The sequence below is a fragment of the Macrobrachium nipponense genome, chromosome 45 (genome assembly GCF_015104395.2).
Source record: "Macrobrachium nipponense isolate FS-2020 chromosome 45, ASM1510439v2, whole genome shotgun sequence".
NCBI lineage: Eukaryota > Metazoa > Arthropoda > Malacostraca > Decapoda > Palaemonidae > Macrobrachium > Macrobrachium nipponense.
Genome location: NC_061105.1, coordinates 35,681,275 through 35,705,975, shown reverse-complemented (window position 1 = coordinate 35,705,975; position 24,701 = coordinate 35,681,275). Strand labels below are relative to the sequence as shown.

Below are 24,701 nucleotides of genomic sequence, written 5' to 3'. Positions count from 1 at the left end.
GATCTCATTTCTGTGGTCAAATTGAGAAACAGGCACTGACACATTGCCCCAAACACCAACTGCTTGCAATGATCTGGTGCTTCGTGCCGACATTCGTTTTGCTTGTTGTTGAAGACCAAGCTTTGTTTTCATTCTTGCACATATTGCTGGGTGTACTTGAGAGTCTGCAACTGGATGTGCTTCACTTTCATCAGCTGGGGTTTGGGTAACTGGGTCATCATCATCAGCTGGGCTTTGGGGCACTAGGTCATCATCAGCTGGGCTTTGGCTAACTGGCTCATCATCAGCTGGACTTTGGCTAACTGGGTCTGTATTGTTCAAAATAGGATTTAGAACTACTTCTAAAAGCCTTTCAAGGTTTTCATCTTCAATACCAGATGAATTCCACTGATAAATTATTCTGGCAGACGTGACTTGAGACCACACCGTGCCTTGTAGCCAGTAAGTGCTTGGTAAGGAGACATCTTGATTGCTTCATGATATGAACTGTTCATGGCCCATTGAACAAAATAGACACTATAACTCCACTTAGCATAATTATTGTCTCTTATCCATGCCATGAGTTTGAGTTTCATATCCCCATTACTTCTTTCAACAAATCCTTGGCTTTGGGGATGCCTTGGATGCCCATTCACTAAAACAAGTTCAGGCCACAGTGAGACAAGTTCTTCGATAATTGCAGATGTAAATTCCCGACCATTGTCAGACTGAAGGATATGGGGTGCACCTATATCCAAGAAGATGAAAAGAAGCTCACAGGCAACCTCTGATCTCTCTTTGATTCCAGGGGACAAATAACATGAAACTTGGTTAGGTAATCCATATCATGCAGAATAAAGTGGTTGCCATATATTTTCCATTGTTCTTTTTAACCTTTCCTTTTTCATTAAAAGAGGCAATCTGAAAAGTTTTCAAAATGTGGTAATCTCTTTTAAGCATCTGTCCACTTTTTCCTCTCTTCAGAACTGTAATTACCATCTGCTCATATTCAGCAGACCACAAAGAAGCACAACTGTACATATTTGTTCTTCCATGGCCAAAACTTGAATGGGTACTCAGTGGCTAAACAGTCACTTCATGAATTACAGTTTCTGTCTAAACAAAAAGTTTTAAAGATTTGTACAACCACTTCATTAAATACTATTTCTGGCTATTTACAAAAAAACAACTAGTTATGCATGAGTTTCTAAGGTTCATACATCAAATTGCCCATTTCATGAAGTGGACCGGTCATTTGCCCATTACATGAATTGGTCAAATGGTTTACTCATTTCATGAAATGGGCAGTTTCAGAAATAGGGTGTAACATATGCATATACACATGGTATAAAAAATTCTACAAACCAAAGGAAGTTGAAAGTGAATATTTCCAACCTTGTGTAGGGCTTTGTTTCCAAAACAATGTTGTAAAAATATTCTAATTTTATCAAGTTATAAGTATTTCTTCTAATATTTTTATCTTATTTTGTCAAAATATAATTACAGCTCACAATATCATAACATATAAGAACTAAAATTAGTAACAAAATCTGTGTATATTTACAACTCATCCTTGGATGGGAAGTTGGGACAACATTCCCCTTTACCATCTCAAGCAAGCCTATATGTCTCCCAGCTAACTCAGACACTCACACTGCTATCTGAAGAGTTGCCAATAGCGATTTATGGCACATGAAACATTTTTCCCGCAAAATTTATTCAAACCATATGGTGCAAACTCTTGTACATATATGTATGTATGTTACCTGTTCATAAGGGTTATTATTATTATTAATAGGGCTTAGTTTTTCCAGACCTCCGAGTCTTGAGTAGACTCTTCTCGGGCTGGTTCTCCTCAGGGATTAATCCTGAGGAAAAAAAAAATTAGACTTCATTTAAGAAACCAGTTTTATTTAAAAAATTTGTTATTGTTAATTAAAAAATATTTGCTTTCAGCAAGAATGTTTTTCATTTTTGAATTCTGTAGATAAATTGATCTTTGATGGGTCCAATTTGGACATTCAACAAGTAAATGTTGCACTGTCATGGGTGCTTGACATCTATTACACTTCATTGGGTCAGCATGTGGTGTTCACTGTGAACAAAGACACAGAAAGTACACAGATACACAGCAAAACACTTGCACAGTGGAAGGATACGCTTTGAAGTGGTAGAAATGGGGCTCCGCAGTACAGATGTACATCTCCAAGAGTGTCTTGGAGTACACAGCCAATCAGTACCAAGGAAAATGTATAGTGCTCCTGGATTGGCTGCTTTGCAAACACCACCCAATAGCGTGTCAAATAGCATTGCGCCCAAGTATTTCAACTTCCTAATACGTACATATATAAATTTTTCTTTCACAAGCTTTGAGTTTGGAATTTCCGGGGTGGTTTCAGGTGAACATTAAAAGAACAAAAAATTATTTATACTTTGCTGTGCTTACATTAATATTAATATTTAAAAATTAGTAAATCCTTTTTTTTATTGTAAAATATGTAGCATTTAGTCATGAAAATAGAGTAAAATGAAAATACTGTAGAATGACAGGACAGGTTCCACAGATGTTAAACCTAGTATTTTGTTCGGAGGTAGTCCTGTCCTTCTATCATCTTAAACAATTTAATGTAATTTCAATACCACCTTACAACACAGCCAAATATTAATAAAATGTACAGTATGACCAGTACACAATGAGCAAAATACCAATGTTGTAATGCGCGATACCCTGTGCCACTGTAGTATATGATGCACAAATTATCCAGCACCTCTGTCCAGTTTACAGCTTAGGCTTCTACTGTTTGTGTGTTCTGTATAGTTGCATATAAGTGTACTATATTTCGTGTACCTATTTTAAAGTAATCGTGCCCTAAGCTGCCTCCTACATACCCTGCACCTTCTAAGGCTTCTGGCAAAGAACCTATGTTCCAGAGGAAGGTCAAGAAGCTAGGACTTTTGAAAATGTGAGAAGGGAAAAATGCCAAATTTTCTAAGGCAATTTGTATTTTTCTTAGCTACAAACCTTTGGTCTTAACAATAGGATAGGATAGAGTAAAACTTTGTACCCAGTCAAGTAATCTCTACCTGGGCATGGTCATCGATGTGGTGGTTGCAAGAGTTTTCCCGTCGGATCACAGATTAAAGAAGTTGCGAGCGGTGGCACGCGACTTCCTCTCGGAACCACATCAGTCAGCTCATCAGTGGCAGGTTCTTCTAGGAGTTTTGTCTCCCCTGGAGAAGCTGGTCCCTCATGGGTGATTTTCATCTTCGGTCTCTACAATGGAGACTGGGGGAATTCTGGTCTCCGGTGGGGTCTCACACTGTTAGAGGTTTCTCTGTCTCTGGAAGTAAGAGAAGACCTTCGTTGGTGGTTGGACAACAAAAAACCTTTGGAAGGGTGTCCTGCATTCTCTACCACTGGACTTCCTTCAGTTTTCAGATGCCTCCCTCGAAGGTTGGGGGCTCATTTAGGCGGCCTCATTGCCTCAGGCGTTTGGAGTTTGGAGGACAAACAGCAGCATATCAGCGTCTGGCAGTTGAAGGCAGCCTTCCTGGATCTGAAGGAGTTTCGGGAGAAAGTTGAGTCATTCTGTCGTTCTCATGTCGGACAACACCACGGTGGTCACCTATGTGAACAAGCAGGGAGGTCTGGTTTTACGTCATCTTCACGCCTTGACCGTTGAGCTTCACCAGTGGGAGGTCTGCTATTCAATGTAGCTCTCAGCCAGGTATATCCCAGGCAAACGGAATGTGGTCGCAGACGAACTCAGTTGCCAGGATCAGATCCTAGGCACGGTGGTCCCTTCAAGTAGTAGCAGACAAGCTCTTCCTGGTTTGGGGGAGACCCATGCTGGATCTTTTTGTGACTCAACTCAACTCGAAACTGAAGATATTCTTTTCAGTAGATCCTTTGGCGTTAGCGTAGAATGCATTACAACATCCTTGGGACAATCTGGAGGTGTATGCCTTCCCTCCATTTTGTTTGATCCGTCAGGTTCTGAATAGACTGATGAGTTCGTAGGGTCTCAGGATGACTTTGGCAGCCCCTCTGTGGCCTCAGGCAGACTGGTTTCCAGATCTGCTGTAGTTGTTGTAGGAGGTTCCAAGGGAAATTACCCCTTGGTGACATCTCCTGTGTCAGCCACTTGCGGAAAGGTTCCACCAGTCAGTAGATTCCCTCTCTCTTCACGGTTGGAGGCTATCAAGTATCTCCTCCGAGAGAGAGAGGCTTTTCTCAGAGAACAGTAGGTCTTATGTCCAGCAGTCTCAGAAAGTCAACCTCTATGGTTTACCAAGGCTATGGGCAATCTACTGTGATTGGTGTCATAAACGGGTTTTTTCTCCACTTGCAACCTCTATTTAGCAAATAGCAGACTTTTAACCTTCCTCAGAGATGAGAAACGTTTGTCCGTTTCTGCCAGTAGTGGCTACAGGACGGTCCCGAGTTAGTGTTACGCATTAGGGGTATCGTCATCTCCTCGTCCTGGGAACTTTTCTTGCTAGTTAAAGGGTTTGAGCAGTTGAGTTCTAGGGAGCTCAAGCCTCTGATGTGGGATGTTTCCTTGGTTCTCAAGAGCTTCACTAAGGATCCATATGAGCCTTTGTGTCACTCATCTGACAGGAACTTGACGCTCAAGACAGTTTTCCTTCTGGCCTTGGCATCTTTGAAGAGGGTATGAGAGCTCCACGGTCTGAGCCATGACGTGAAGCACACCAGGGGTTGGGGGTCGGTGTCCTTCGGATTTGTCCTGGAATTCGTGGCCAAGACCCAAAATCCCCGCCGCAGTAGCCCCCCATTTTGGCGTGAATGAGAGTACTGTCCAGTACATCACGAAGGAATAGGATAAGGGGATAAAGCTATTTGTGAGTATCCTTGGTGGAGATGAAGTCACCACCATCACTGATGCCCACTCTGACCCCTTGATGGACCAGGATTTGGAAGAGCTGACAAAGTCAGTGAGGAAAAAGACACAACAGGTTCAGGGGACGGGAATGAGGAAGAGGATGAGGGCCTGTCTTGAGAGAGTCAGTCCCAAATTATGATGGCAACCAGGGAGCTACCGGATATGACAGAAGCATGGTATCCTTCTATGGAATATTCCATACCGTTCACAGTGGCCTTGATGCGTGCACAGTGCCCTATTATAAGCTCCTTGTCAGCAAAAGAAACAGTAACAGCAGCTGCCTGTCACCATGAAGAAGGACTCTCCAAAGCCTTCTGAAGCCCCTGAAAAAGTGCAATTAGTGGATGGAGAGCCTGAAGAAGGGGAAGAGGTGCTCCAGAGATGTAACTCCTCTACTTTGCTGTGAAGTCAGATCTTCGTCGTCATTCATTGGACGGCACAGCTAATTCATCATCGTCACCTCCAATATTCATCACTGATGCGTGCCTGTATGATTTATGTAATCTTAATATTAGTACCATTTTGAAATTAGTAGTTTAAATAATTTTCCATTCATAAAAATTGTATAAGTGAATATTGCTCTGCGAAAAATCTGCAAATTAGTGAAGTTTCTGTGATATATTTGGAGATGTACATTCCACAGAAAAATCTGTGATTAATTGAAGCCGCAAATGCTGCACTGCGATATGTATAGCGGAGTTGATGGCTGTAATTACATTTCCCTTATATGATACACAGTTCCTACCATTTATTGGCAACACTAAAGGTACTGTAATATGAAAAATGGTGATAAATAGCAGCAAAAGTCTGATGAGCAGAAACACTGGAACTAAATGAAGATAAAATGTATGAAATGTACAGCATATTTAAAGCCACATAAAAATATTTATATTAACTTTAAAATGGTAAAATATTTAAAAAATGGGAGCATAAATAAAGAAGACAAGAATACTTATTGATCTCAATGAAACGGATAAGATGTCAAAAGTATGTAAGAGAGCTGAATGATAATTATTAAATTGATTGTACATAAGCATACACAAACATGATTACACTACTGGAAATACGTACAATGTTCTCCAGTATTATTAACAGAAGCAGTTACATGGTTTATTTACTGAAGTGACCAAATAGATTTATGAAGCAAATATGGAATACAGCTATTGGAAACCGAATCCACGGTAATAACTTTTCACCAAGTTACTCCAATAAATGAAAAAAATGGGAGAATTTGAGCATTTATGAAGAAACTATAACCTTAGATTAAAAAATAAGAAAAGGGTACTCAAGAAACCGATACTGCAGTAACTGAAATATAAGTGGGGCAAAAGGAGTCCTAAGAGTTAACGATAATGATGATGAGGATGATATACAGTATTCCAAGTATTAGCTGTTAACAACTTTTACAAAACTGTATATTTTGCCTACTTGTAACATTTTCCTTCTACCGCCCTTCTACCTCAAACTTGACTTCTCAGCTGTCTTATGTTTGAAATTGCTGAATTTCAAACAGCCAACAAGGATATGAGCAGTCTTTTCTATCAAGAGGAGATAAAAAGCCTTTTCTGTTTATTGTAAATTCATTTTTTTTATTGATGAAGGTGAATACACAGTAAAACACGTAACATAACGAGAACATAAAACAGTCAAAAGATAAAATACGAAACAAATTTATAAAAAGTGCCTCATCCTCGATGAACATCTAATCCGCATTAATTTTTAAAATTTCACACAGGGCTTCGTTACTCTCCAATCATAATCATAGACAATCACTTAACTTGAATATACTGTATAATTACACATGCATGCACGCGCCACACACACACACACACACGTCCACATCCAAACCACAATCAGACACACACATACAGGTACATTTTATTTAACACAATAACTCTTTCCTAAATGTACCAGCAATTTTGAATTCCAATTCAGATCCAACAAATCAGAATGAGATCACACAATAAAAAATAACGTGTCAACATACCAGTATGCTGAGAATCAATCTATGTCTATTTCGTTCTTCTATAACCAACAATTAACTATCACTCCCTACCCTCTGAACACTAATCCAACACTCTGACCTAAATGCGTATGTAAAATATTTCTTTTGCTAATCGGTACTAACAGGAAATAACATGCTGAAATATTGCTGCGGAACTAGATATTCCTCAGAATACAACTGGTCACGTCAGTGAATTATCATGTACAAGTAATACGTGTATGTGTGTCCCATTTTAAATATCTGCATACACATAAAAATATATAAACACTATACATTACATATAAATATATGTATGCAAACATCTATTAACATATTTACATTACTAATTCACTTTATATTTACAATACACACAACATTTAAAGATGTCTTTTTTTTTTTATTTTTTTTTTTACAAAATATGCACCGTTTCTTTCCTTTCTAAATTTATTCATAAACAAAATAGATGAAGGTGAATTACTCTGAGTGAAGATTAATTGTACTTCTAAATATACAAACATTAATTGCTACTAATTACAGTGTATAAATTTCACATGCAACTTATTTACAATATTCAATGAAATACTGGTACAGAGATTGAAGAAAAAATAAATGCAGTTTTAATAAGAGAAGCCAATTCTGAGTATCACCACAAAGCCTCATTCTTACAGAGTGCCGTAACCTTTGTGTGAATCAGTCCAAGGAATCTTTTCAACTGCCAATGGTACCAAATAATATAAAAATTTCATTATAAAATTTTCAACTTAATACTAGAGGTTCTATCAATAATGCATTAGCTTCATCAACCAGGGGTGGGTCACACATTCATGTAAAATTCACAATTATCACCACTCAACAGGAGAAAACCGTCTGATAAAAAGTTGGTGGGTTAAACAAAATTTTATTTAAACATTTATAATTTTAATAAAAATGGATTCCTGGAGAACTTGCCACAGTTTTAATACTCCTAGGAAAACTCTTGCTATCCAAAATAGAGAGAGAGCATACTTTTGCCGTTTGTTATACTTACAACATTTAAAAATTATGAACTTACTGAGAGCAAGCAATGGAAGATGGGTGATCACTGTTAAATTCTCAAGAAAAGGAGGGATATACGTACTGGGAAATAAGGTCTCAGTAAACAATTTAATAAACCATAAAAATGCAAGTAGATGGAAAAACTGCCACACATGCAAATGTTTTGTTTCTGTTTTTTTTCTTATTTATAGAACTAAATGTACAGTTACATCATCAACTTTTCAAAACATACACCCAAACTTCTAATCTCATATTTCTGACATTCTAATGTAACATGCCAAAACTAAGCTCTACTATAATCTGGCTCAGCAAACCAATAATTTCTGAAGATAAATAAATTAAAATTGTAAACAGGATAGCCATAAATGCTTTAGTAAAATTATTATAAGGCTGATGTATACTTTGATGTTATATGTTCACTTTGCCCGTAACCCGTTTTCTCCTGTAAGTTCCCACTTAAATGAAATATAGATTGAAAAAAAGGTAAGAATCCAGAAAATGTTATTTTTATAATTATAAAAAAGTATTTACCATAATTATGGTTCTACAGACTGTATGTTTCTACTGGTTGTGCAGAATGCCCCCTCCATTATTGTTATATAATTGAAGAAAACACCAAAATCTCCAGTTTCCGTAAGCCTAATTCAATGCAGGAAAGTAGGTTTTTAAATTTCTGTGGTCAATTGGTTGAATTCAATTGAAGCATTACCTTAAATTTCAAGATTCCTTTGAAAATCTCTCCACTAAAGGTAAAATATGATCCGGCATAAAACTACGAGACAATACTCAGATAATCGATGAAAAATAATCAATTTCATATGATCTGTACATAAACAAAAATTTAAATCATGGGAAATACTGATAAAGATGGTTTGACATACAATGTCGCTTATCAGTTAAGTCTTTTAAAAGATAATTAGACTCCTCATTTTGGTCTATAGGCGACTGTTGCAATGAGGACCTCAACACTCCCGCATAAGTCTTGTTATTTGAATTATGAGTCAACTGACTTTGTCCCCCAACTGAATGTCCTCCAGAATGGAGAAATGACATGTCTTTAAAACTTGAGTCTCCTTGCGATGAAGAGGAATGTAAATCTGCTGAGTTGCTGTTCCACACGGAAGATCCAATAACATAACTATTACTAGAATTAGTACTACTTGAACCTTGAGTACTCAGCGGAGAATTGCACCCACGCATGGAAGATGTTTCACGACTTCCACGTCTCAAGTACAAAGGGATACTGGGGGTTCTGTGCCCAACAGGTTCAACATCTCTCAGTTCTAACTGTGTCAGTGGGTCAACTAGTCTATTAAGCCCACTAAAACCAGGTGGAGGAGGAACATCCACTCTTCCACTTCGCACATCTTTTATTTCCTCACCTTCTCTACCTCTTCTGGAATTTTCACTGTCCCCATGGAAATATGGATGCCCTGTTGAAGTGTGAGTTGCTGGTAGCCCAGAAGATGCTTGGGGTGCTGTGAGACTTGATGAATTACCAATATTCAGTTCATGAGCTTTTTGCCTCTTCCTTAAACCAGCTTCCACTTCTTGCACTGTAACAATTTTACCAATATTAGCAGATGCTCCTAACCAAGATGGGGAAGCAGAATGCTGAACATTTGAGTGAGAAGGCCTTATCCTATTAGGCTGATTTCCTCCTAACCATAAATCCATTGGTGCCTGACAAATGTCTTGAATAGGGTCCAACTTGGAACCATCTTCAGACTCCCCCCAGTGCCACTGATTTGTAGTTTTTGTAGGTGACCTGTCACTAATTATGTCATCTATGATACGAACTACATCTGGAGTAGGAAGAGCCGATTCATCTGACATAATCTCCCCATTCTGCCGATACGTAGGAAAGCTTGGCCTCCTCTGAACAGGATGCTGATCTTGGGCATCAAGTTGTTTTTGATGGGCTACAAATGATGCAGAAAAACCAGAATGCATCTTTGGTTCGGGAGGTGGTCGAGATATTGGCTGAATTTGAGGTCTAAAGGATGTTCTACTATCACTGTTGCTAGAATGGGAACTGAAAATAAAAACAAAATTGCATTACTGATTAGTATTGGTAAGTGTAATATAATTTTTTTAACAATAGTTGCAGCTTCTTTTGCACACATTTCACAATGCTTTCATTCCTAAAACATGAAATCATCAGTCACCATTGATTACTTTTGTCAGTGAGGTTATTTTATTGAAGAGCATCAAGCAAACGTAAATTAAAATACAAAATTATACACTAACAATTTAGCAACTTCTAAGTTGAGTTGACTAAGCAACGATATCTATCGCATCTGACAATACAATGAAAATACTGCAGTATACTATGAATGACAATGCCTTGAAAATCCTGCAACTGAAGTTAATATCATATCATCTTTGTTATGTCAAGAGTTTTGACAAACTCATTTACTGGTGGTCTGTGGGCATTTACAACCTATGTAGTAAGGGAATTAATTTATTCATTTTAAATCTAACCTACTTCACAATAATAGATGTTAAGTTTTAATTTTCCCTAAAACTATTAAGGGTATCTTTTCTGCTTTTATGAATACTACAATTCAATTCCAGCATGTTTTAAATTAGAACATTTTACAATTCAAATAAGTGACTTATTTGTGTTGACCAGTGAGTCAACCTTTGCCAACCTTAGCAATTTTGTCATTTCAATAAATCAAGCATCACAAAAGGTGGTTTGGACAAATGTTTTGCTCCCATAGAGATGATGACTTACGATGGATGAACTTCACAATATTCTGGGGACAGATCTCTTCTGCAAGACATTAGAACAAACTTACTTAACAATAAAACTGAGTCAACCATGAATGTGTTTCTTGAATTTAGCAAAACTGAGAGGATTAAGACCAAATCATCACAAACTGGTGGATAACTCTAAAGGTGTTAGTAACGTTTGTCCCTTTCTAGGTTATCATAAAAAACTGCATTATTATTATTATTATATAAAGGATTAGTTTATGTAGACCTCTGAGCCTAATAAAGGCTCTTCTCGGGCTGTTATCTTATTAAAAACATCAGAAAATGTAAAAAATTGTTTTTTATGGTAAGATTAATAATTTTCAGTTAGCAGTGAATGAGCCCTCAAACCAATATTGCAACTGTGAGGGTTGATGGTACCGCATGATGGTTGCTGCTGGTATTGGATTTGGCCCTGGGAAGAAATTCACAAATTACAAAACAAAAGCAGAACACCCATACTGCATGCAACACCAGACAGGTTAAGAGAAACAGGAAAAAGAACACAAAACGAGAGGAACTATGATCCAAAGCAAGAAAATTGGCAATGGATTATATAACAAAAATGAGTATGAAGTCCACATAAGTTCTTAATGTGAAGATAATAAAAAGTATCATCAAAAGTGTGAGTCTTGAAATAATATTACTCTTTAATAAGCCTAAAATGTCATTAATGTGACAGGCAATTTTCCACAATAAAATTCTCCTAGATAAAAACAAAAAAATAAATTAATAAAAAAAAAATGTTCAAGCATAGTGCAGATGGGATGCCTAAGCTCTGCTAAATGAATGGCAAAGTAAAAAGTCTTTATTTCTCTATTGTGAAAAAAATATTGGAACAAAGACAAAATTTGCACATGTAATACCTAACAGTGGGATGCCTTTGTACTTAAGAAAAAAATCACAAGAGCTTGTGATCAATTTACTTAATGTGTCCATAAAGTAATGGTGCTATTCAAAAGCTCAGCGGGTAATGTTCCAAAAATTAGCTATCTTACAATGTGGAAGTTCCCACAGAGGCTGCTGTTGAAACCTTTAGTTCTAGTTTGGTTACTACTTAATAAAAATAAATACTTTTCAAGAGTACAAAGTATTAAGGGATTCTAGCCTCCTTTTCTATCGAAGTTATGAAACTCATGCTATTAGTTTGGTTATTTGGCCACTGCTTCTGTTCTTCCTATGTCCTTCCTTTATGATGACAACAGGAACTGAATGACATGCCCTAGGTGGGGTCCTACTAAAGCATTATATAATTTTATTATTGTTTCCCTCTGATTCTTAATGTATCACAATTTTTTTGGTCTTTCTTTTCAATTTCCATGCAGTGCTCTGAAGATTAAGTCAATAGTGACAATTTTTCTAAATCTTTCTCTACAGATGACAATTCTATATAAGGCAGTCCCCGGCTAACGACAGGGTTCCATTCTTGAGACGTGTCTAAGTAAAAAATCGCTGTATGCCGGAAAATCACCAAAAATTCTAAGAAAACCTTACTTATAATACTTTGGGTGTATTAAAAACTATATAAACTGCATTTTCATTGCATTTTTCATCAAAACACCTTCAAATGTTAATTATTTTGTATTTTAGGAGTCATATTTCTTCTGCCAGATCAGCGGCACAAGTGCTGTAACCTTGGAACATGTCGTAAACTTGGGAACAATTTCTGATAAATATAATCAAAAAGCATCGTAACCTTGGAAAGCCGTAAGCCTAACCTGTCGTAAGCTGGGCACTACCAGTATGTATGTGTGTGTGTGTGTGTGTGTGTGTATATATATATATATATATATATATATATATATATATATATATATATATATATATCTATATATCATCTATATCTCTATATCTCTATATCTCTATATATTATATCATATATATATCTATATATATATATATATATATATATATATATATATATATATATATAAATAAAGGTTTTTTTGCCACGAAGGAAAAAAATGAAAAAACGAGTGGCCGAGTACTTTCGGTCCTATTCGGACCCTTTACTGAGGCATACTGGTTTTACAAAGAACACCATAGTCAAAAGAAGGCTTAATATACAAACTGACACTACCAAATTAGCCATAAGGGCGATTTTCACTCTACAGAGAGGAGGAGGAGTCATAGGCTAGCCACACCTTGAAGGATACCCGCGGTAACAAGTGATTCTTCCAGAAAAACAGTTCATTTTGAAAACAACACAGGAGCATATACAATTTAATATCATGAATTTTTACACAAATTTTCCCAACAAAAAATTATTATTAATGAAAAGACGAAGGAAAATATAAATATATATATATATATATATTGAGCAAGAGAAAGAGGGAGAGAAAATATCGAACCAGAGAGAGAGAGAGAGAGAGAGAGAGAGAGAGAGAGAGAGAGAGAGAGAGAGAGAGAGAGAGAGAGAGAGAGAGAGAGAGAGAGAGAGGAGAGAGAGAGAGAGAAAGATGAGAGAGAGAAAAGAGAGAGACGAGAGAGAGAGAGAGAAGAGAGAGAGAGAGAGAGAGAGAGAGAGAGAGAGAGAGAGAGAGAGAATTAATAACTATATACATGTGGGACTAATTTATTAGTTGTTCATTTATTTTGAGGTCCTTCATAAACATCTTACAAATATATGGGTCCAAAATGGTACATTCCCAGACTAAGATTTAGGTTGTTGTTATTAGTGATTTGTATAATTGCCGATTCCAGTAAATTTCTTGAAACATAATCATTAGATCTAGCAATTACCGAGGCATCACCCCAATTAATACAATGAGATTTTTCACTCAGATGGATAAACAGTGCATTTGAAGTCTGGGCTGTTCTAACTGAGTGAAAAATCTCATTGTATTAATTGGGGTGATGCCTCGGTAATTGCTAGATCTAATGATTATGTTTCAAGAAATTTACTGGAATCGGCAATTATACAAATCACTAATAAAAACAACCTAAATCTTAGTCTGGGAATGTACCATTTGGACCCATATATTTGTAAAGATGTTTTATGAAGGACCTCAAAATAAATGAACAACTAATAAATTAGTCCCACAGTATAATAAGTTATTAATTCTCTCCTCTCTCTCTCTTTTTCTTTCTCTCTCTCTCCCTCTCTCTCTTCTTGTCTGTCATCTCTTCTCCTCTTCCTCTCTCTCCTTCTCTTTCTCTCTCTCTCTATTCCTCTCTTTCTCTCTCTCTCTCTCTCCTCCTTCTCTCTCTATCTCTCCCTCTCTCTCTCTCTCGTCTCTCTCTCCTTTCTGGTTCGATATTTTCTCTCCCTCTTTCTCTTGTCGATATATATATATATATATTTATATTTTCCTTCGTCTTTTCATTAATAATCATTTTTGTTGGGAAAATTTGTGTAAAAATTCATGATATTAAATTGTATATGCTCCTGTGTTGTTTTCAAAATGAACTGTTTTTCTGGAAGAATCACTTGTTTACCGCGGGTATCCTTCAAGGTGTGGCTAGCCTATGACTCCTCCTCCTCTCTGTAGAGTGAAAAATCAACCCTTATGGCTAATTGGTAGTGTCAGTTTGTATATTAAGCCTTCTTTTGACTATGGTGTTCTTTGTAAAACCAGTATGCCTCAGTAAAGGGTCCGAATAGGACCGAAAGTACTCGGCCAACTCGTTTTTTTCATTTTTTTCCTTCGTGGCAAAAAAACCTTTATTTATAACATAGCATCACGGTTTTATAATACTTACTTCGTTCAAGTTATTCAATATATTCTATATTATATAATATATATATATATATATATAATATATATCTATTATAATATTTACACATATTATATATATTTATATAATATTATATAATTTCTTATATATATATAATAATAATATTATTATATATAGTCTTTATATATATATATATATATTGTATTATCTATAGAAATTAATATATTTATTATATAGAATATAGATATATATATAATATATATATGTATATAATATATATTGTATAGTATATATATCTTATCTATCTCTGTATATCTATATATATATATCTATTATTATCTTATTTTATATATTCTCTATAATTAGTATATATATATATATATATTATATATGTATATAAATATCTATATTCTATCTATATATATTTTATATATAATCTGATATATATTATATATATATGTAGATCTATAATATAATATAATATAGATATATCTATATCCTATATATATATCTATATATCATAGCATCACAGTTTTATATGACTTTGTGATCAAGTTATCATATATATATATATATATATATAATAATATATATATAATATATTATATATTATATATATAGTTTACATAATATATATATTTATAGATCTATATATATATCGATATATATATATAATATATATATAGATTTCTATATATATATATATATTATATATATATATATATATAATATATGAATATTCGATACATATATATATATATTATATATATTATTATATATATATATATATATATAGATATATATCTAATATATAATATATATATATCTAATAGATATGTATAACTATATATAATATTATATCTATCTATATCTATATAATATAATATATATAGATCTATATTATTATATATATATAGATATCTATATATATAGTAGAGATTATATATATATTCTGAAAATATGGATATATATAATAGATAATATATAGATTATTATATATATATATAATATGTATATCGATATATATAATATAGAATTATATATATATAGATATATAGATAGTATATAGATATATTTATATATATATATATAGATATATATATATAGATAGATCTCTGATAATATAATCTATATATATAAATATAGATCTATCTATAATATATATATATAGATCTATATATATATATATATCGGATCTATATCTTATATATATATATATATATATATATCTATAATATTAGATCTATATATAATATATATATATATATATATATATATAGATCTTTATATATATTATATATAGAATCTATATATATCATATATATCTATATATATATATAATATATATAGATATATATATAATAGATTATATAGATAGTATATATATATAGGGGGGGCTATATTATTATATAATAATATATAATGTATAGATAATATAATATTATATATAGATATATAGATATTATAGATAGATAGGAATTATTATAATATATATATATATATATATATATATATATCTATATATATTATAATATAGATCTAATTATATAGATCTATTATATATTATTTTAATATATATATATCTATATATTATTATATATATATTAGATCTATATTATATATCGATCTATATATATATAGATCTATATATATATATATATAGATCTGTATATATATATATAGATATATATTTTATATAATAATTATAATATATATATATCATATCGATAGCTATGTGTAATCATATTATTATATATTATCTATCTATATTATCTCCTATATCTATATATATTAGATCTATATATTATAATAGAATCTATATCTATGTCTACTCTTGATATATCTCTATATTCTCTTATATTATCGATCTATATATCTATCGATCTATCTCTCTCTAGCGTCTATCTATATATCTATTACGATCTATAGATTATATATAAGCTATCCAAACCATTTCTCTATCTATATATCTCTCTATCTCTATATATGATCTCTCATTATATATATCTAGATATCATATATATTCTATCTATCATCTATATATCTATATCTATAGATCTCTCTAATCTTCTAGATCTATCATCATACTCTATATATAGATTCTATCTAGATCTATCTATACTATATGATAATTATATAATAATATCATATTCTATATATAATATATATATATATATATATATATCTAATATACTCCTATGTCATATTAAAGATACCATGCCTTCAAAATATTTCTAGTGAACTAGCCTTGGCCTTCACCTTCCAAGGACTTCCACCACCCCCAAAATTGCACTGCAAAACAGCATTCACTATCTGCTACCTAACTCATGCAATGCTAAACAGTATTGACTTCTGCTCATCTCATCCTACTTTAATTGGAAAATCTTCTTAACATCCTGGTATGACTGATAGAACAAACAGTTCATCATTTAGTGAAATCCAGTTATGGACTGTACAATTACATGAGATTTTACTGTATTAGTTAAGCTTTATCAACCCAAACCTGGTAACTTACCTTTCTCTAGAATGAGTCGACAGAGGAGATTCTGTGTCAGCACGTGAACGGATGGACTGGGAAACTGCTGATGGGTTGGATGAAAGATTACGTTCAGGAAAGTGTACATTATTAAGGAACTGGTATGATTTGTCTCCTTCACTCTGGGGTATAACATGATCTGGTTGTGGCACAGGGAGTGGCATACTCCGTCCATAATGAGCACTTTTGAAGCCAATGGGATGTAACAAATTTGCAGGTGGGGTTAACTGTTTAATATCATGATACGTTTGAGGGAGGGCTGAAATGTATGCACTTCGATTATATGACTCTATATTTGGTGGAGGTCTAATTGCCGTTATAGGGTGGGTGATAGGAGGGCAATGTGGATAGTACATAGAATAAAAACCTGGCTGCACGGGAAGATAATCGTGACCAATTGCTTCAATGTAAGGAGGTGCCATTGTTGAGGTTACTGGGGGTCGTAAAGGATGGGATGCAACTAACTGTTGGGCTGGCCTACCAGGTGGAGGCTTCATTAGTGGCTTGCCATATCGTACAGCAGGCCACTGTGGAGGTATATGGGCTGAAGGCATGTATGGCACTGGATGATGTCCAATGACAGAATGCATAGGGTACGCAGGCATGTAAGAACTGTAAGGTGGGAAAAAGTTAACATAAGGTGGCATAGTTGGTACCATTGGAAGTGAAGGTAAGGGTGAAAAATATAGGTAACGAGGAATAAATTCTGGAGCCAACGGATTTAGAACATAGGTCTTCTTGAGTTCAACACCATCCAGTTGAGCTCGGAGGGCAGACCAGGTGATCCCATAAAGTGATCCTGCTTCTGAGCAGAGCTGCAAAAACTTCTCCCACAGTTTTCTGTTTAAAGAAAAACAATTCTCAGCATGTGTATCAAATTACATTTGTCAAAATATATCTAGGATTTTAATTTAACACTTATGTTACACCAATATTCACTACTAACAGGTTCTACTTATCCCCTTAGTACATAAAGAGAATCTTAATCATTGGCTGTGCATTATCTGACATACACAATCTGACTCAAATTTGGAGGAGTTCTGCAAAATGCTTCATTGAGAAAAATAAAAATAGAACCAAAGCAAGGAATTATGATAAAAACATGAAATAATGACAATAAAACATACAAACACATGTATAAGCAAAAATATAATACTAACTTGGAAAAATAAGTTCTTTTTTGGACATGAGAAAATTGGATCAGTTCCAACATCAATCAATTAAAAGTTCAGCCTACAGTGTGATAAAAAGCAAGTTCTAACATTAATGGTACAAAAGCTAATATGGCAAACTTTAATTAACCCTTAAACGCCGATTGGACGTATTATACGTCGACATAAATTGTCTGTTGGGTGCCGATTGGACGTATCGTACGTCGACATAGAAATTTTTTTTTTTTTAAATTTGCGGAAAAATACTTATAGGTCTACCAGCTGAAAACTTTTGAATCACACGCCTTGGGGGATGCTGGGAGTTCACGGACCAAGGTATTTGGGAGGCCTCCAACCAAGGAACATTGATGCTTACTTATCGGAGCTCGATCGGGAGCATGTCGCAAGTCCTCATTTTGATGGCGGTTGGTCATCCAGTGATGAGGACATCACTCCCGATGTCAGTGATGATGAATATTTGCCCCCAATGTCCGTTCGAGGCTCACATCCCGAAAGTGAGCTAGAATTTAGTGATTTTAGTGCTTATGAGGGGGAATCTGAGGGGGAATCTGAGGAGGAGGAGGAGGAGGAGGATATAGGGTTGTCTAGTTTTGTCGCTGATGACGATACAGAAAGCGAGGGACTAAGTGAGGGAGATGGGCCAGTGGTGGGGTTTCGGGTGCGAAACCGTGCCCGCGCACGGGCATGTAGAAGGTCGGAGCGTCGTGCCAGCCAAGGTGAAGGTCGGTCGTCCGAGAGCGACGAGGGGTGGACGGAGAACCCCACCCCACCTAACATGCACCCATTCATGGCAGCACCAGGCCTCACCGTACCTGTTCCTCTCACTGCTCTGGGGTTCATTCAGCTGTTCCTTACGCGGGAATTGCTGGAGTACCTGGTAGCAGAGACGGCAGACTACGCTTGGTACTGCCGTGACAAACTATGCACAACACTGTCGTATCGCTGGTGGGGCTGCAACCTCACCGACATGGCGCATTTTTTGGGGGTCCACATTTTTTTTGGTATGATTCCTGCTGCCGACGTCAGGCAATATTGGAGGCGGAATTTTTTTTAAGTACGCCCAATGTGCCAAGCGTTATGCCCCGTGATACTTTCCTGGCGTTGGACAGGTATTTCAACATCTTCAACTGATGGGCCATACCCCGGAATAACTCCGATCGCCTCATATTAGTCCGCCCAGTGTTGGAATACATTCGTGAGCGGTGCAAAATTCTCGTGGTTCCTAGAAAGAACCTTTCTTTGGATGAGGGGATGATGCCTTACAAAGTACATCGAAGCATTAAAGTGTATAACCCCAAGAAGCCAAAGAAATATGGAGTGAAATTTTTTTTATTACCGAGTCCAACACTGGATACGTAGTGGACTTCTCGGTGCATTTCGGGGTCTTCTCCACGCTGCGTGACACTGTTTTCAGTCTTGTGGATCGTTTCCATAACCAGGGATACCACCTGTTTATGGATACTTATTATAACTCAGTATACCTGGCCCAGGAACTGTATGAAGCAGGTGTGCACGTCAGTGGTACCCTTCGGTTGGTGCATGGGGCTCCGAATGTCCTCAAGAGGTTCGCTAGCCATCCGCAACATCTGGCAAGAGGAGAGACAGAGTGGCTGCGGAAGGGAGCTGTCTTCGTCATCTGTTGGAAGGGGGTCCGACTCGTCCCCATGATTACGAGGAGTCACGAACCCATCCAAGAAGAGATCGAACAGCGGAAGAAGACAAGTCGACAGGGCCGAGTTATGTATGAGGAGTTTCGTGCCGAGCGGCCTACCGTCATTGGGCACTACAATAGGCACATGGGAGGAGTTGATCTCTTTGATCAACTCATCCAGTATTATCCCTTCGCCAGGAGAACCAGGAGGTGGACACAGAAGCTCCTCAAATACATTCTTCAGTTGGCCCTCCAAAATGCCTACATATTGTACTGTGGGTACTACAGTCACGGTCTCCGGAGGTTGTCCCACATCCAGTTCCTCGAGGTAGCCGGGAATGCCCTCATCCACTTTAATCCCGATGAGTGGCCTTCCATCAATGGTCCCTGCCCCGAGCTGCAGATCTGCCCCTAGAGGAAAGGGCAGATATTAGGGGGGCCAACTTCGGTCGTCCTGCTCCTACTGGTGCTGCCGCTGCCGCCCCTGCTGCCGACACCCTTGCTGCCAACGCCCCTGCTGCTGGCCCCGCCCACATCACTTCTCGTTGGGTAGCGTACCCTGTGTGTCGGCTGCAGCCAGGAGATCACACACTGGAGCTCCTACAAGGGCACAGGCAGAAACGGTGCCGGGTGTGCCATATGAATGGCAGAAGGAGAGACACCCAGTTCTTCTGTCGCACCTGCAAAATAGCTCTTTGCAGGTTCGGGGAGTGTGACCGTAAATACCACAATGCGGTCTTCTATTGGAGTGTGCCTGAGGAACCGACAGCGGAAGGCGCACGGGGCTGCCTGGCCCATCAGCAGTAAGGGCGCGCTCTCCCTCCTCCACCTGTACCTCGTCATGTCGAGAGGAAAAAAATGCAAAAATGCAAGACTCTTCAATGGAGGAGGGAGAAAACAAGAATAGTACTAGTACGTAGAGTCAGGATTACGAATGAGTATTTTGCATTTATTTTATATTTACTTTTATATTTATTACAAGTTTTTATATATCAGTATCTATTGATGCATGATACATGTTATTTCATTTTATGCAAAAAGAAAAGTTTCACCTGCATTCCTTTTAGTTATGTATTCGTACCAGAATAAATTTAATAAATAAATATATATATATATATAAATATATATATATATATATATATAATATATATATATATAATATATATATATATATATATATATATTATATGCTATATATATTTTGGTATTTTTTGGGTAGGCAAAATACCTAACACTAGTAATATTCAATCATTTATCTTCATCTTCATTTTGAAACAAATTCGAAGTCTCTAGAACAATACTTAGATTTATGGTGAATTTTTGAAAAACTTTTTCCTTCTCTCTGCGCGCGGATTTTCCACCGCAAATCTCAGAAATGCGTATGTTGCATTCTCGTAATATTAGGCGTTTCATAGAGTTTTATAGATGAAAATGTGCATAATTACATGTAGAATACAAAAAGAAATAATTGAAGGTTGTAGCTTTTCTAATTTTCAAAATAATTGCATATAAATCACGATAAATAGAAAAAAAACTATGTTCGGTCAACTTTGACTCAACCGAAATGGTTGAAAAACGCAATTGTAAGCTAAAACTCTTACAGTCTAGTAATATTCAGCCATTTATCTTCATTTTGAGCCAAATTCGAAGTTTCTAGCACAATATTTAGATTTATGGTGAATTTTTGAAAAAAACTTCTTCCTTCCCTCAGCGAGCGGATTCTCCGCCGCAAATCTCCGAAATGAGTACAGTGGGCATCCTGCTTATTCACGGATCAGTATTCACGGATCCAGTTAATCACTGGGTTTTTCTTGGACGTTTCTCTTTCTCATGTTACATCACTGGTATGAATCGCTGCATCACGGGTTTGTTTGTGTTGCGTATGCGATGTTTTTCGGTAGGCTAACCCTCGGCCGTGGTCGATAACTACCAACATTCATTTAAAGACTCATATAATGATTACTGACAATAAAGGTAATAAAACCATTCTCACCTAATATATTAGTGTCCTATCTTCGAAATAAATAGCCTATTCAAGGTTTATGTACGACGTTCATTGGTAGGCTAAGCGTAGTTGCAGTGCGATAACCACCAACGTACACACATTCACATTATGATATTAATTGACAATAAAGGTAATAAACCATTCTTACCATATATATTATAGTCATATCTTCATAATAAATAGCCTATTCGAAGAATAATTCCACATCATTGCACTCAACTTTATCGTTGCAGTGGCCAGCCACAAATGTAAGCTATACCTTTAAGTACGAAAATGGTTTATGTATACGGTTGCGTTCAAAGCGACATTTTTTGTTTTGATAAACTTTTAGAAATTTTAACATAGTAGTGGTAGTGTAATTACAGTAGTAATAACATTAAGGCTAAAATTAATTCGAACTTCATTATTATTTTGGCAGTATTCGTATATAACTTCTCTGAACAATGAAGTCATACAAACGCTATTTGTCATAGATTATCGTAAGTATTGCTGTTTGTTATTGGCGACGAAGCGTAAACGAAATACATAAAAGCATTTTTTACCTTATATATTATCGTCATATCTTCATAATAAAAGGCTATTCGTGGAGTAATTCCATATCATGAAATCAATTTTATCTATGCGAGGCCAGCCAGCTGACAAAATGTACGTACGTATGATGAAAAATCAAATTATGGTAGCGTTCACAGCAAGATTATCTTTCGAAATTTTTATAGTACTATCATGCTACGTAGTAATAATGTTTGGAATATACGTAACATTAATTTTCAATACAAAATATCATCGTTATTTTGGTAGTGAATAATAGTTTAGAAATTATCATACATACACTGCATTGTTATGGGTTTGTGCCAGTGATAAACAACCAAAATAACGTTCTCCTTTAACCTGTTAAGCGTCCTCCCCTGGATGAGCTCGCTGCTAAACGTACCGTCACGCTTTTTTGTGTAATCAGCGATCATAGCACTGATGATAGTTTTTTCAAAGTTAATATTGATTTTTATGTTTATTATTCTTACTGTAATTAAGTGTAGGAAATTCTCTCTCTCTCTCTCTCTCTCTCGGAGTCCAGTCACTCGGCAAAGAAAATTCATCTTCACTCCCGCTATTGGAAGAAAAGTTTGTATCATCACTGGAGGATCAGAACTAGAGCTCTCATCATCAAATAGGTTTATCAATATCAGACTCCTCATCTAGTATTTGAATGATCTCACCTGAAGAAATACGCCTCCTCTTTGGGACATTCATTGTGAAAGACGCGAAATCCAATTTGTCTCGATAAACGGCCGAAGCGTATTGAAAGAAAACCAACAGACAGGCAGTTTTTTAGCATAAGCGACCACCAGGAAGAGTTTGCCAGGGGCTGGAAATAAGTTCCCCGTGTGCTGAGAGTGTTACCAAATGATTTCCTACACTTTCTATACGAGTAAACGTATTATTACGGGGCTGACGGCTTGACAAGCACAGTCAAAGTTTTGAACGTAATATCCCGTTGAAGGCGCTACCGAGTAGATCGCGGTAAACGTATATACGTGGGGGGTGACGCTTAACAGGTTAAGTCACGCGTTTAGGAAAAACATGACATATAATCGACTTTGCGACTTCGTTCACTTTGATATTTTTAACGATACAATAACTATCATTTGTACTACTAAAACCATCTTCACATAAGTAATTTTTCGTAAGATATGTGTTGTTACAAAAGCTAGCTTATACATAAAAGGCTTTTATAATTTAAGTCACCATATACATATGTACCCAAACTCATTGTGGGGAAATTTACTACTGTTTCCTCGGATATTGAAATACTTTAGCATCATTCAAACACTTTAATAATATAATGCATAAATACTGGCTAGGGTACATATTTACATCGTATACAAATACTACATACAGTTATATACACTACTTTTATATCAAAGTTAACAGTTATATACACATACTTTTATATACAAAATTAATCATATGATAGTGATCAGACGACAGCTGTGCACTGGACTACGTACGTACTATGTACTGGAAGATAAACAAACAAAAAATTTTGTTGTTGTAGTCGCCGGGATAGATTAACATTTTTCCAGAGATTAAAGAGCTGAATTTTTCTTTTGAAGGTATGTCAACCGCGTTAGTAAATAGATATCATCTTCTAAGGAATTTTTTTTTCTCTTCTTTTTGCGGAGAATCTTCAAGCCATTTTGCATTCAAGTAATGAGAAGGAATCATTCTATTCTTCATGAATCAGTAAATACTTACACTAATAATAAAACTAAAAACTACGTACTGTATGCAAAAACACATACATCATCGTTAGCTTCGTGTGTGTAAACGTTCATTCTAAGAAATTACAGAGTAGTATAACTAACACCTGATTGGTTGGTTGGTAGCCATGGAGATCTGTTATCCAATGACTGCCCTCTGCTTCTGTTCTATTTATAGACATACGCCATGGATGGCACTAGGTTTGAACGTTACCATGTTCGTGATTTTCTGACTGCTGACGGCAAAAATTACTCAATAATTTTCTTTATATAATTATTCCTTCGTGGAAAACAATAATATAACTATCGCGGTGAACATACCTTCAAAACAAAATTCAGCTTTTAATCTCTGGAAAAATGTTAATCTATCCCGGCGACTAACAACAACAAAATTTTTTTTGTTTCGTTTTAATCTTCCAAGTAGTACGTACGTAGTCCAGTGCACAGCTGTCGTCTGATCACTATTCATATTATAAAACTTTGTATATAAAAGTATGGTATATAACTGTTAACTTTGTATATAAAAGTATGTGTATATAACTGTATGTAGTATTTGTATACGATGTAAATATGTATAGCCTAGTATTTATGCATTATATTATTAAAGTGTTTGAATGATGCTAAAGTATTTCCATATCCGAGGAAACAGTAGTAAATTTCCCCACAATGAGTTTGGGTGCATATGTATATCTAAGATGACTTAAATTATAAAAGCCTTTTATGTATAGCTAGCTTTTGC

The 24,701-nt window shown here is 35.6% G+C and overlaps 1 protein-coding gene across 1 annotated transcript in view; it reads right to left on the bottom strand.

Moving 5' to 3' along the window:
• Window positions 1-6,450: 6,450 nt before the first annotated feature.
• LOC135214475 (probable helicase with zinc finger domain) overlaps window positions 6,451-24,701 on the bottom strand; it is a 78,900-nt gene continuing 60,649 nt past the window's right edge. Inside the window, exons 5-6 of the mRNA XM_064248822.1 lie at window positions 16,856-17,716; window positions 6,451-9,937 (exon numbers count right to left, since the gene is read on the bottom strand). Coding sequence (XP_064104892.1) covers window positions 8,749-9,937; window positions 16,856-17,716 — 2,050 coding nt within the window. The 3' untranslated portion in view covers window positions 6,451-8,748. The remainder of the gene's footprint in view (window positions 9,938-16,855; window positions 17,717-24,701) is intronic.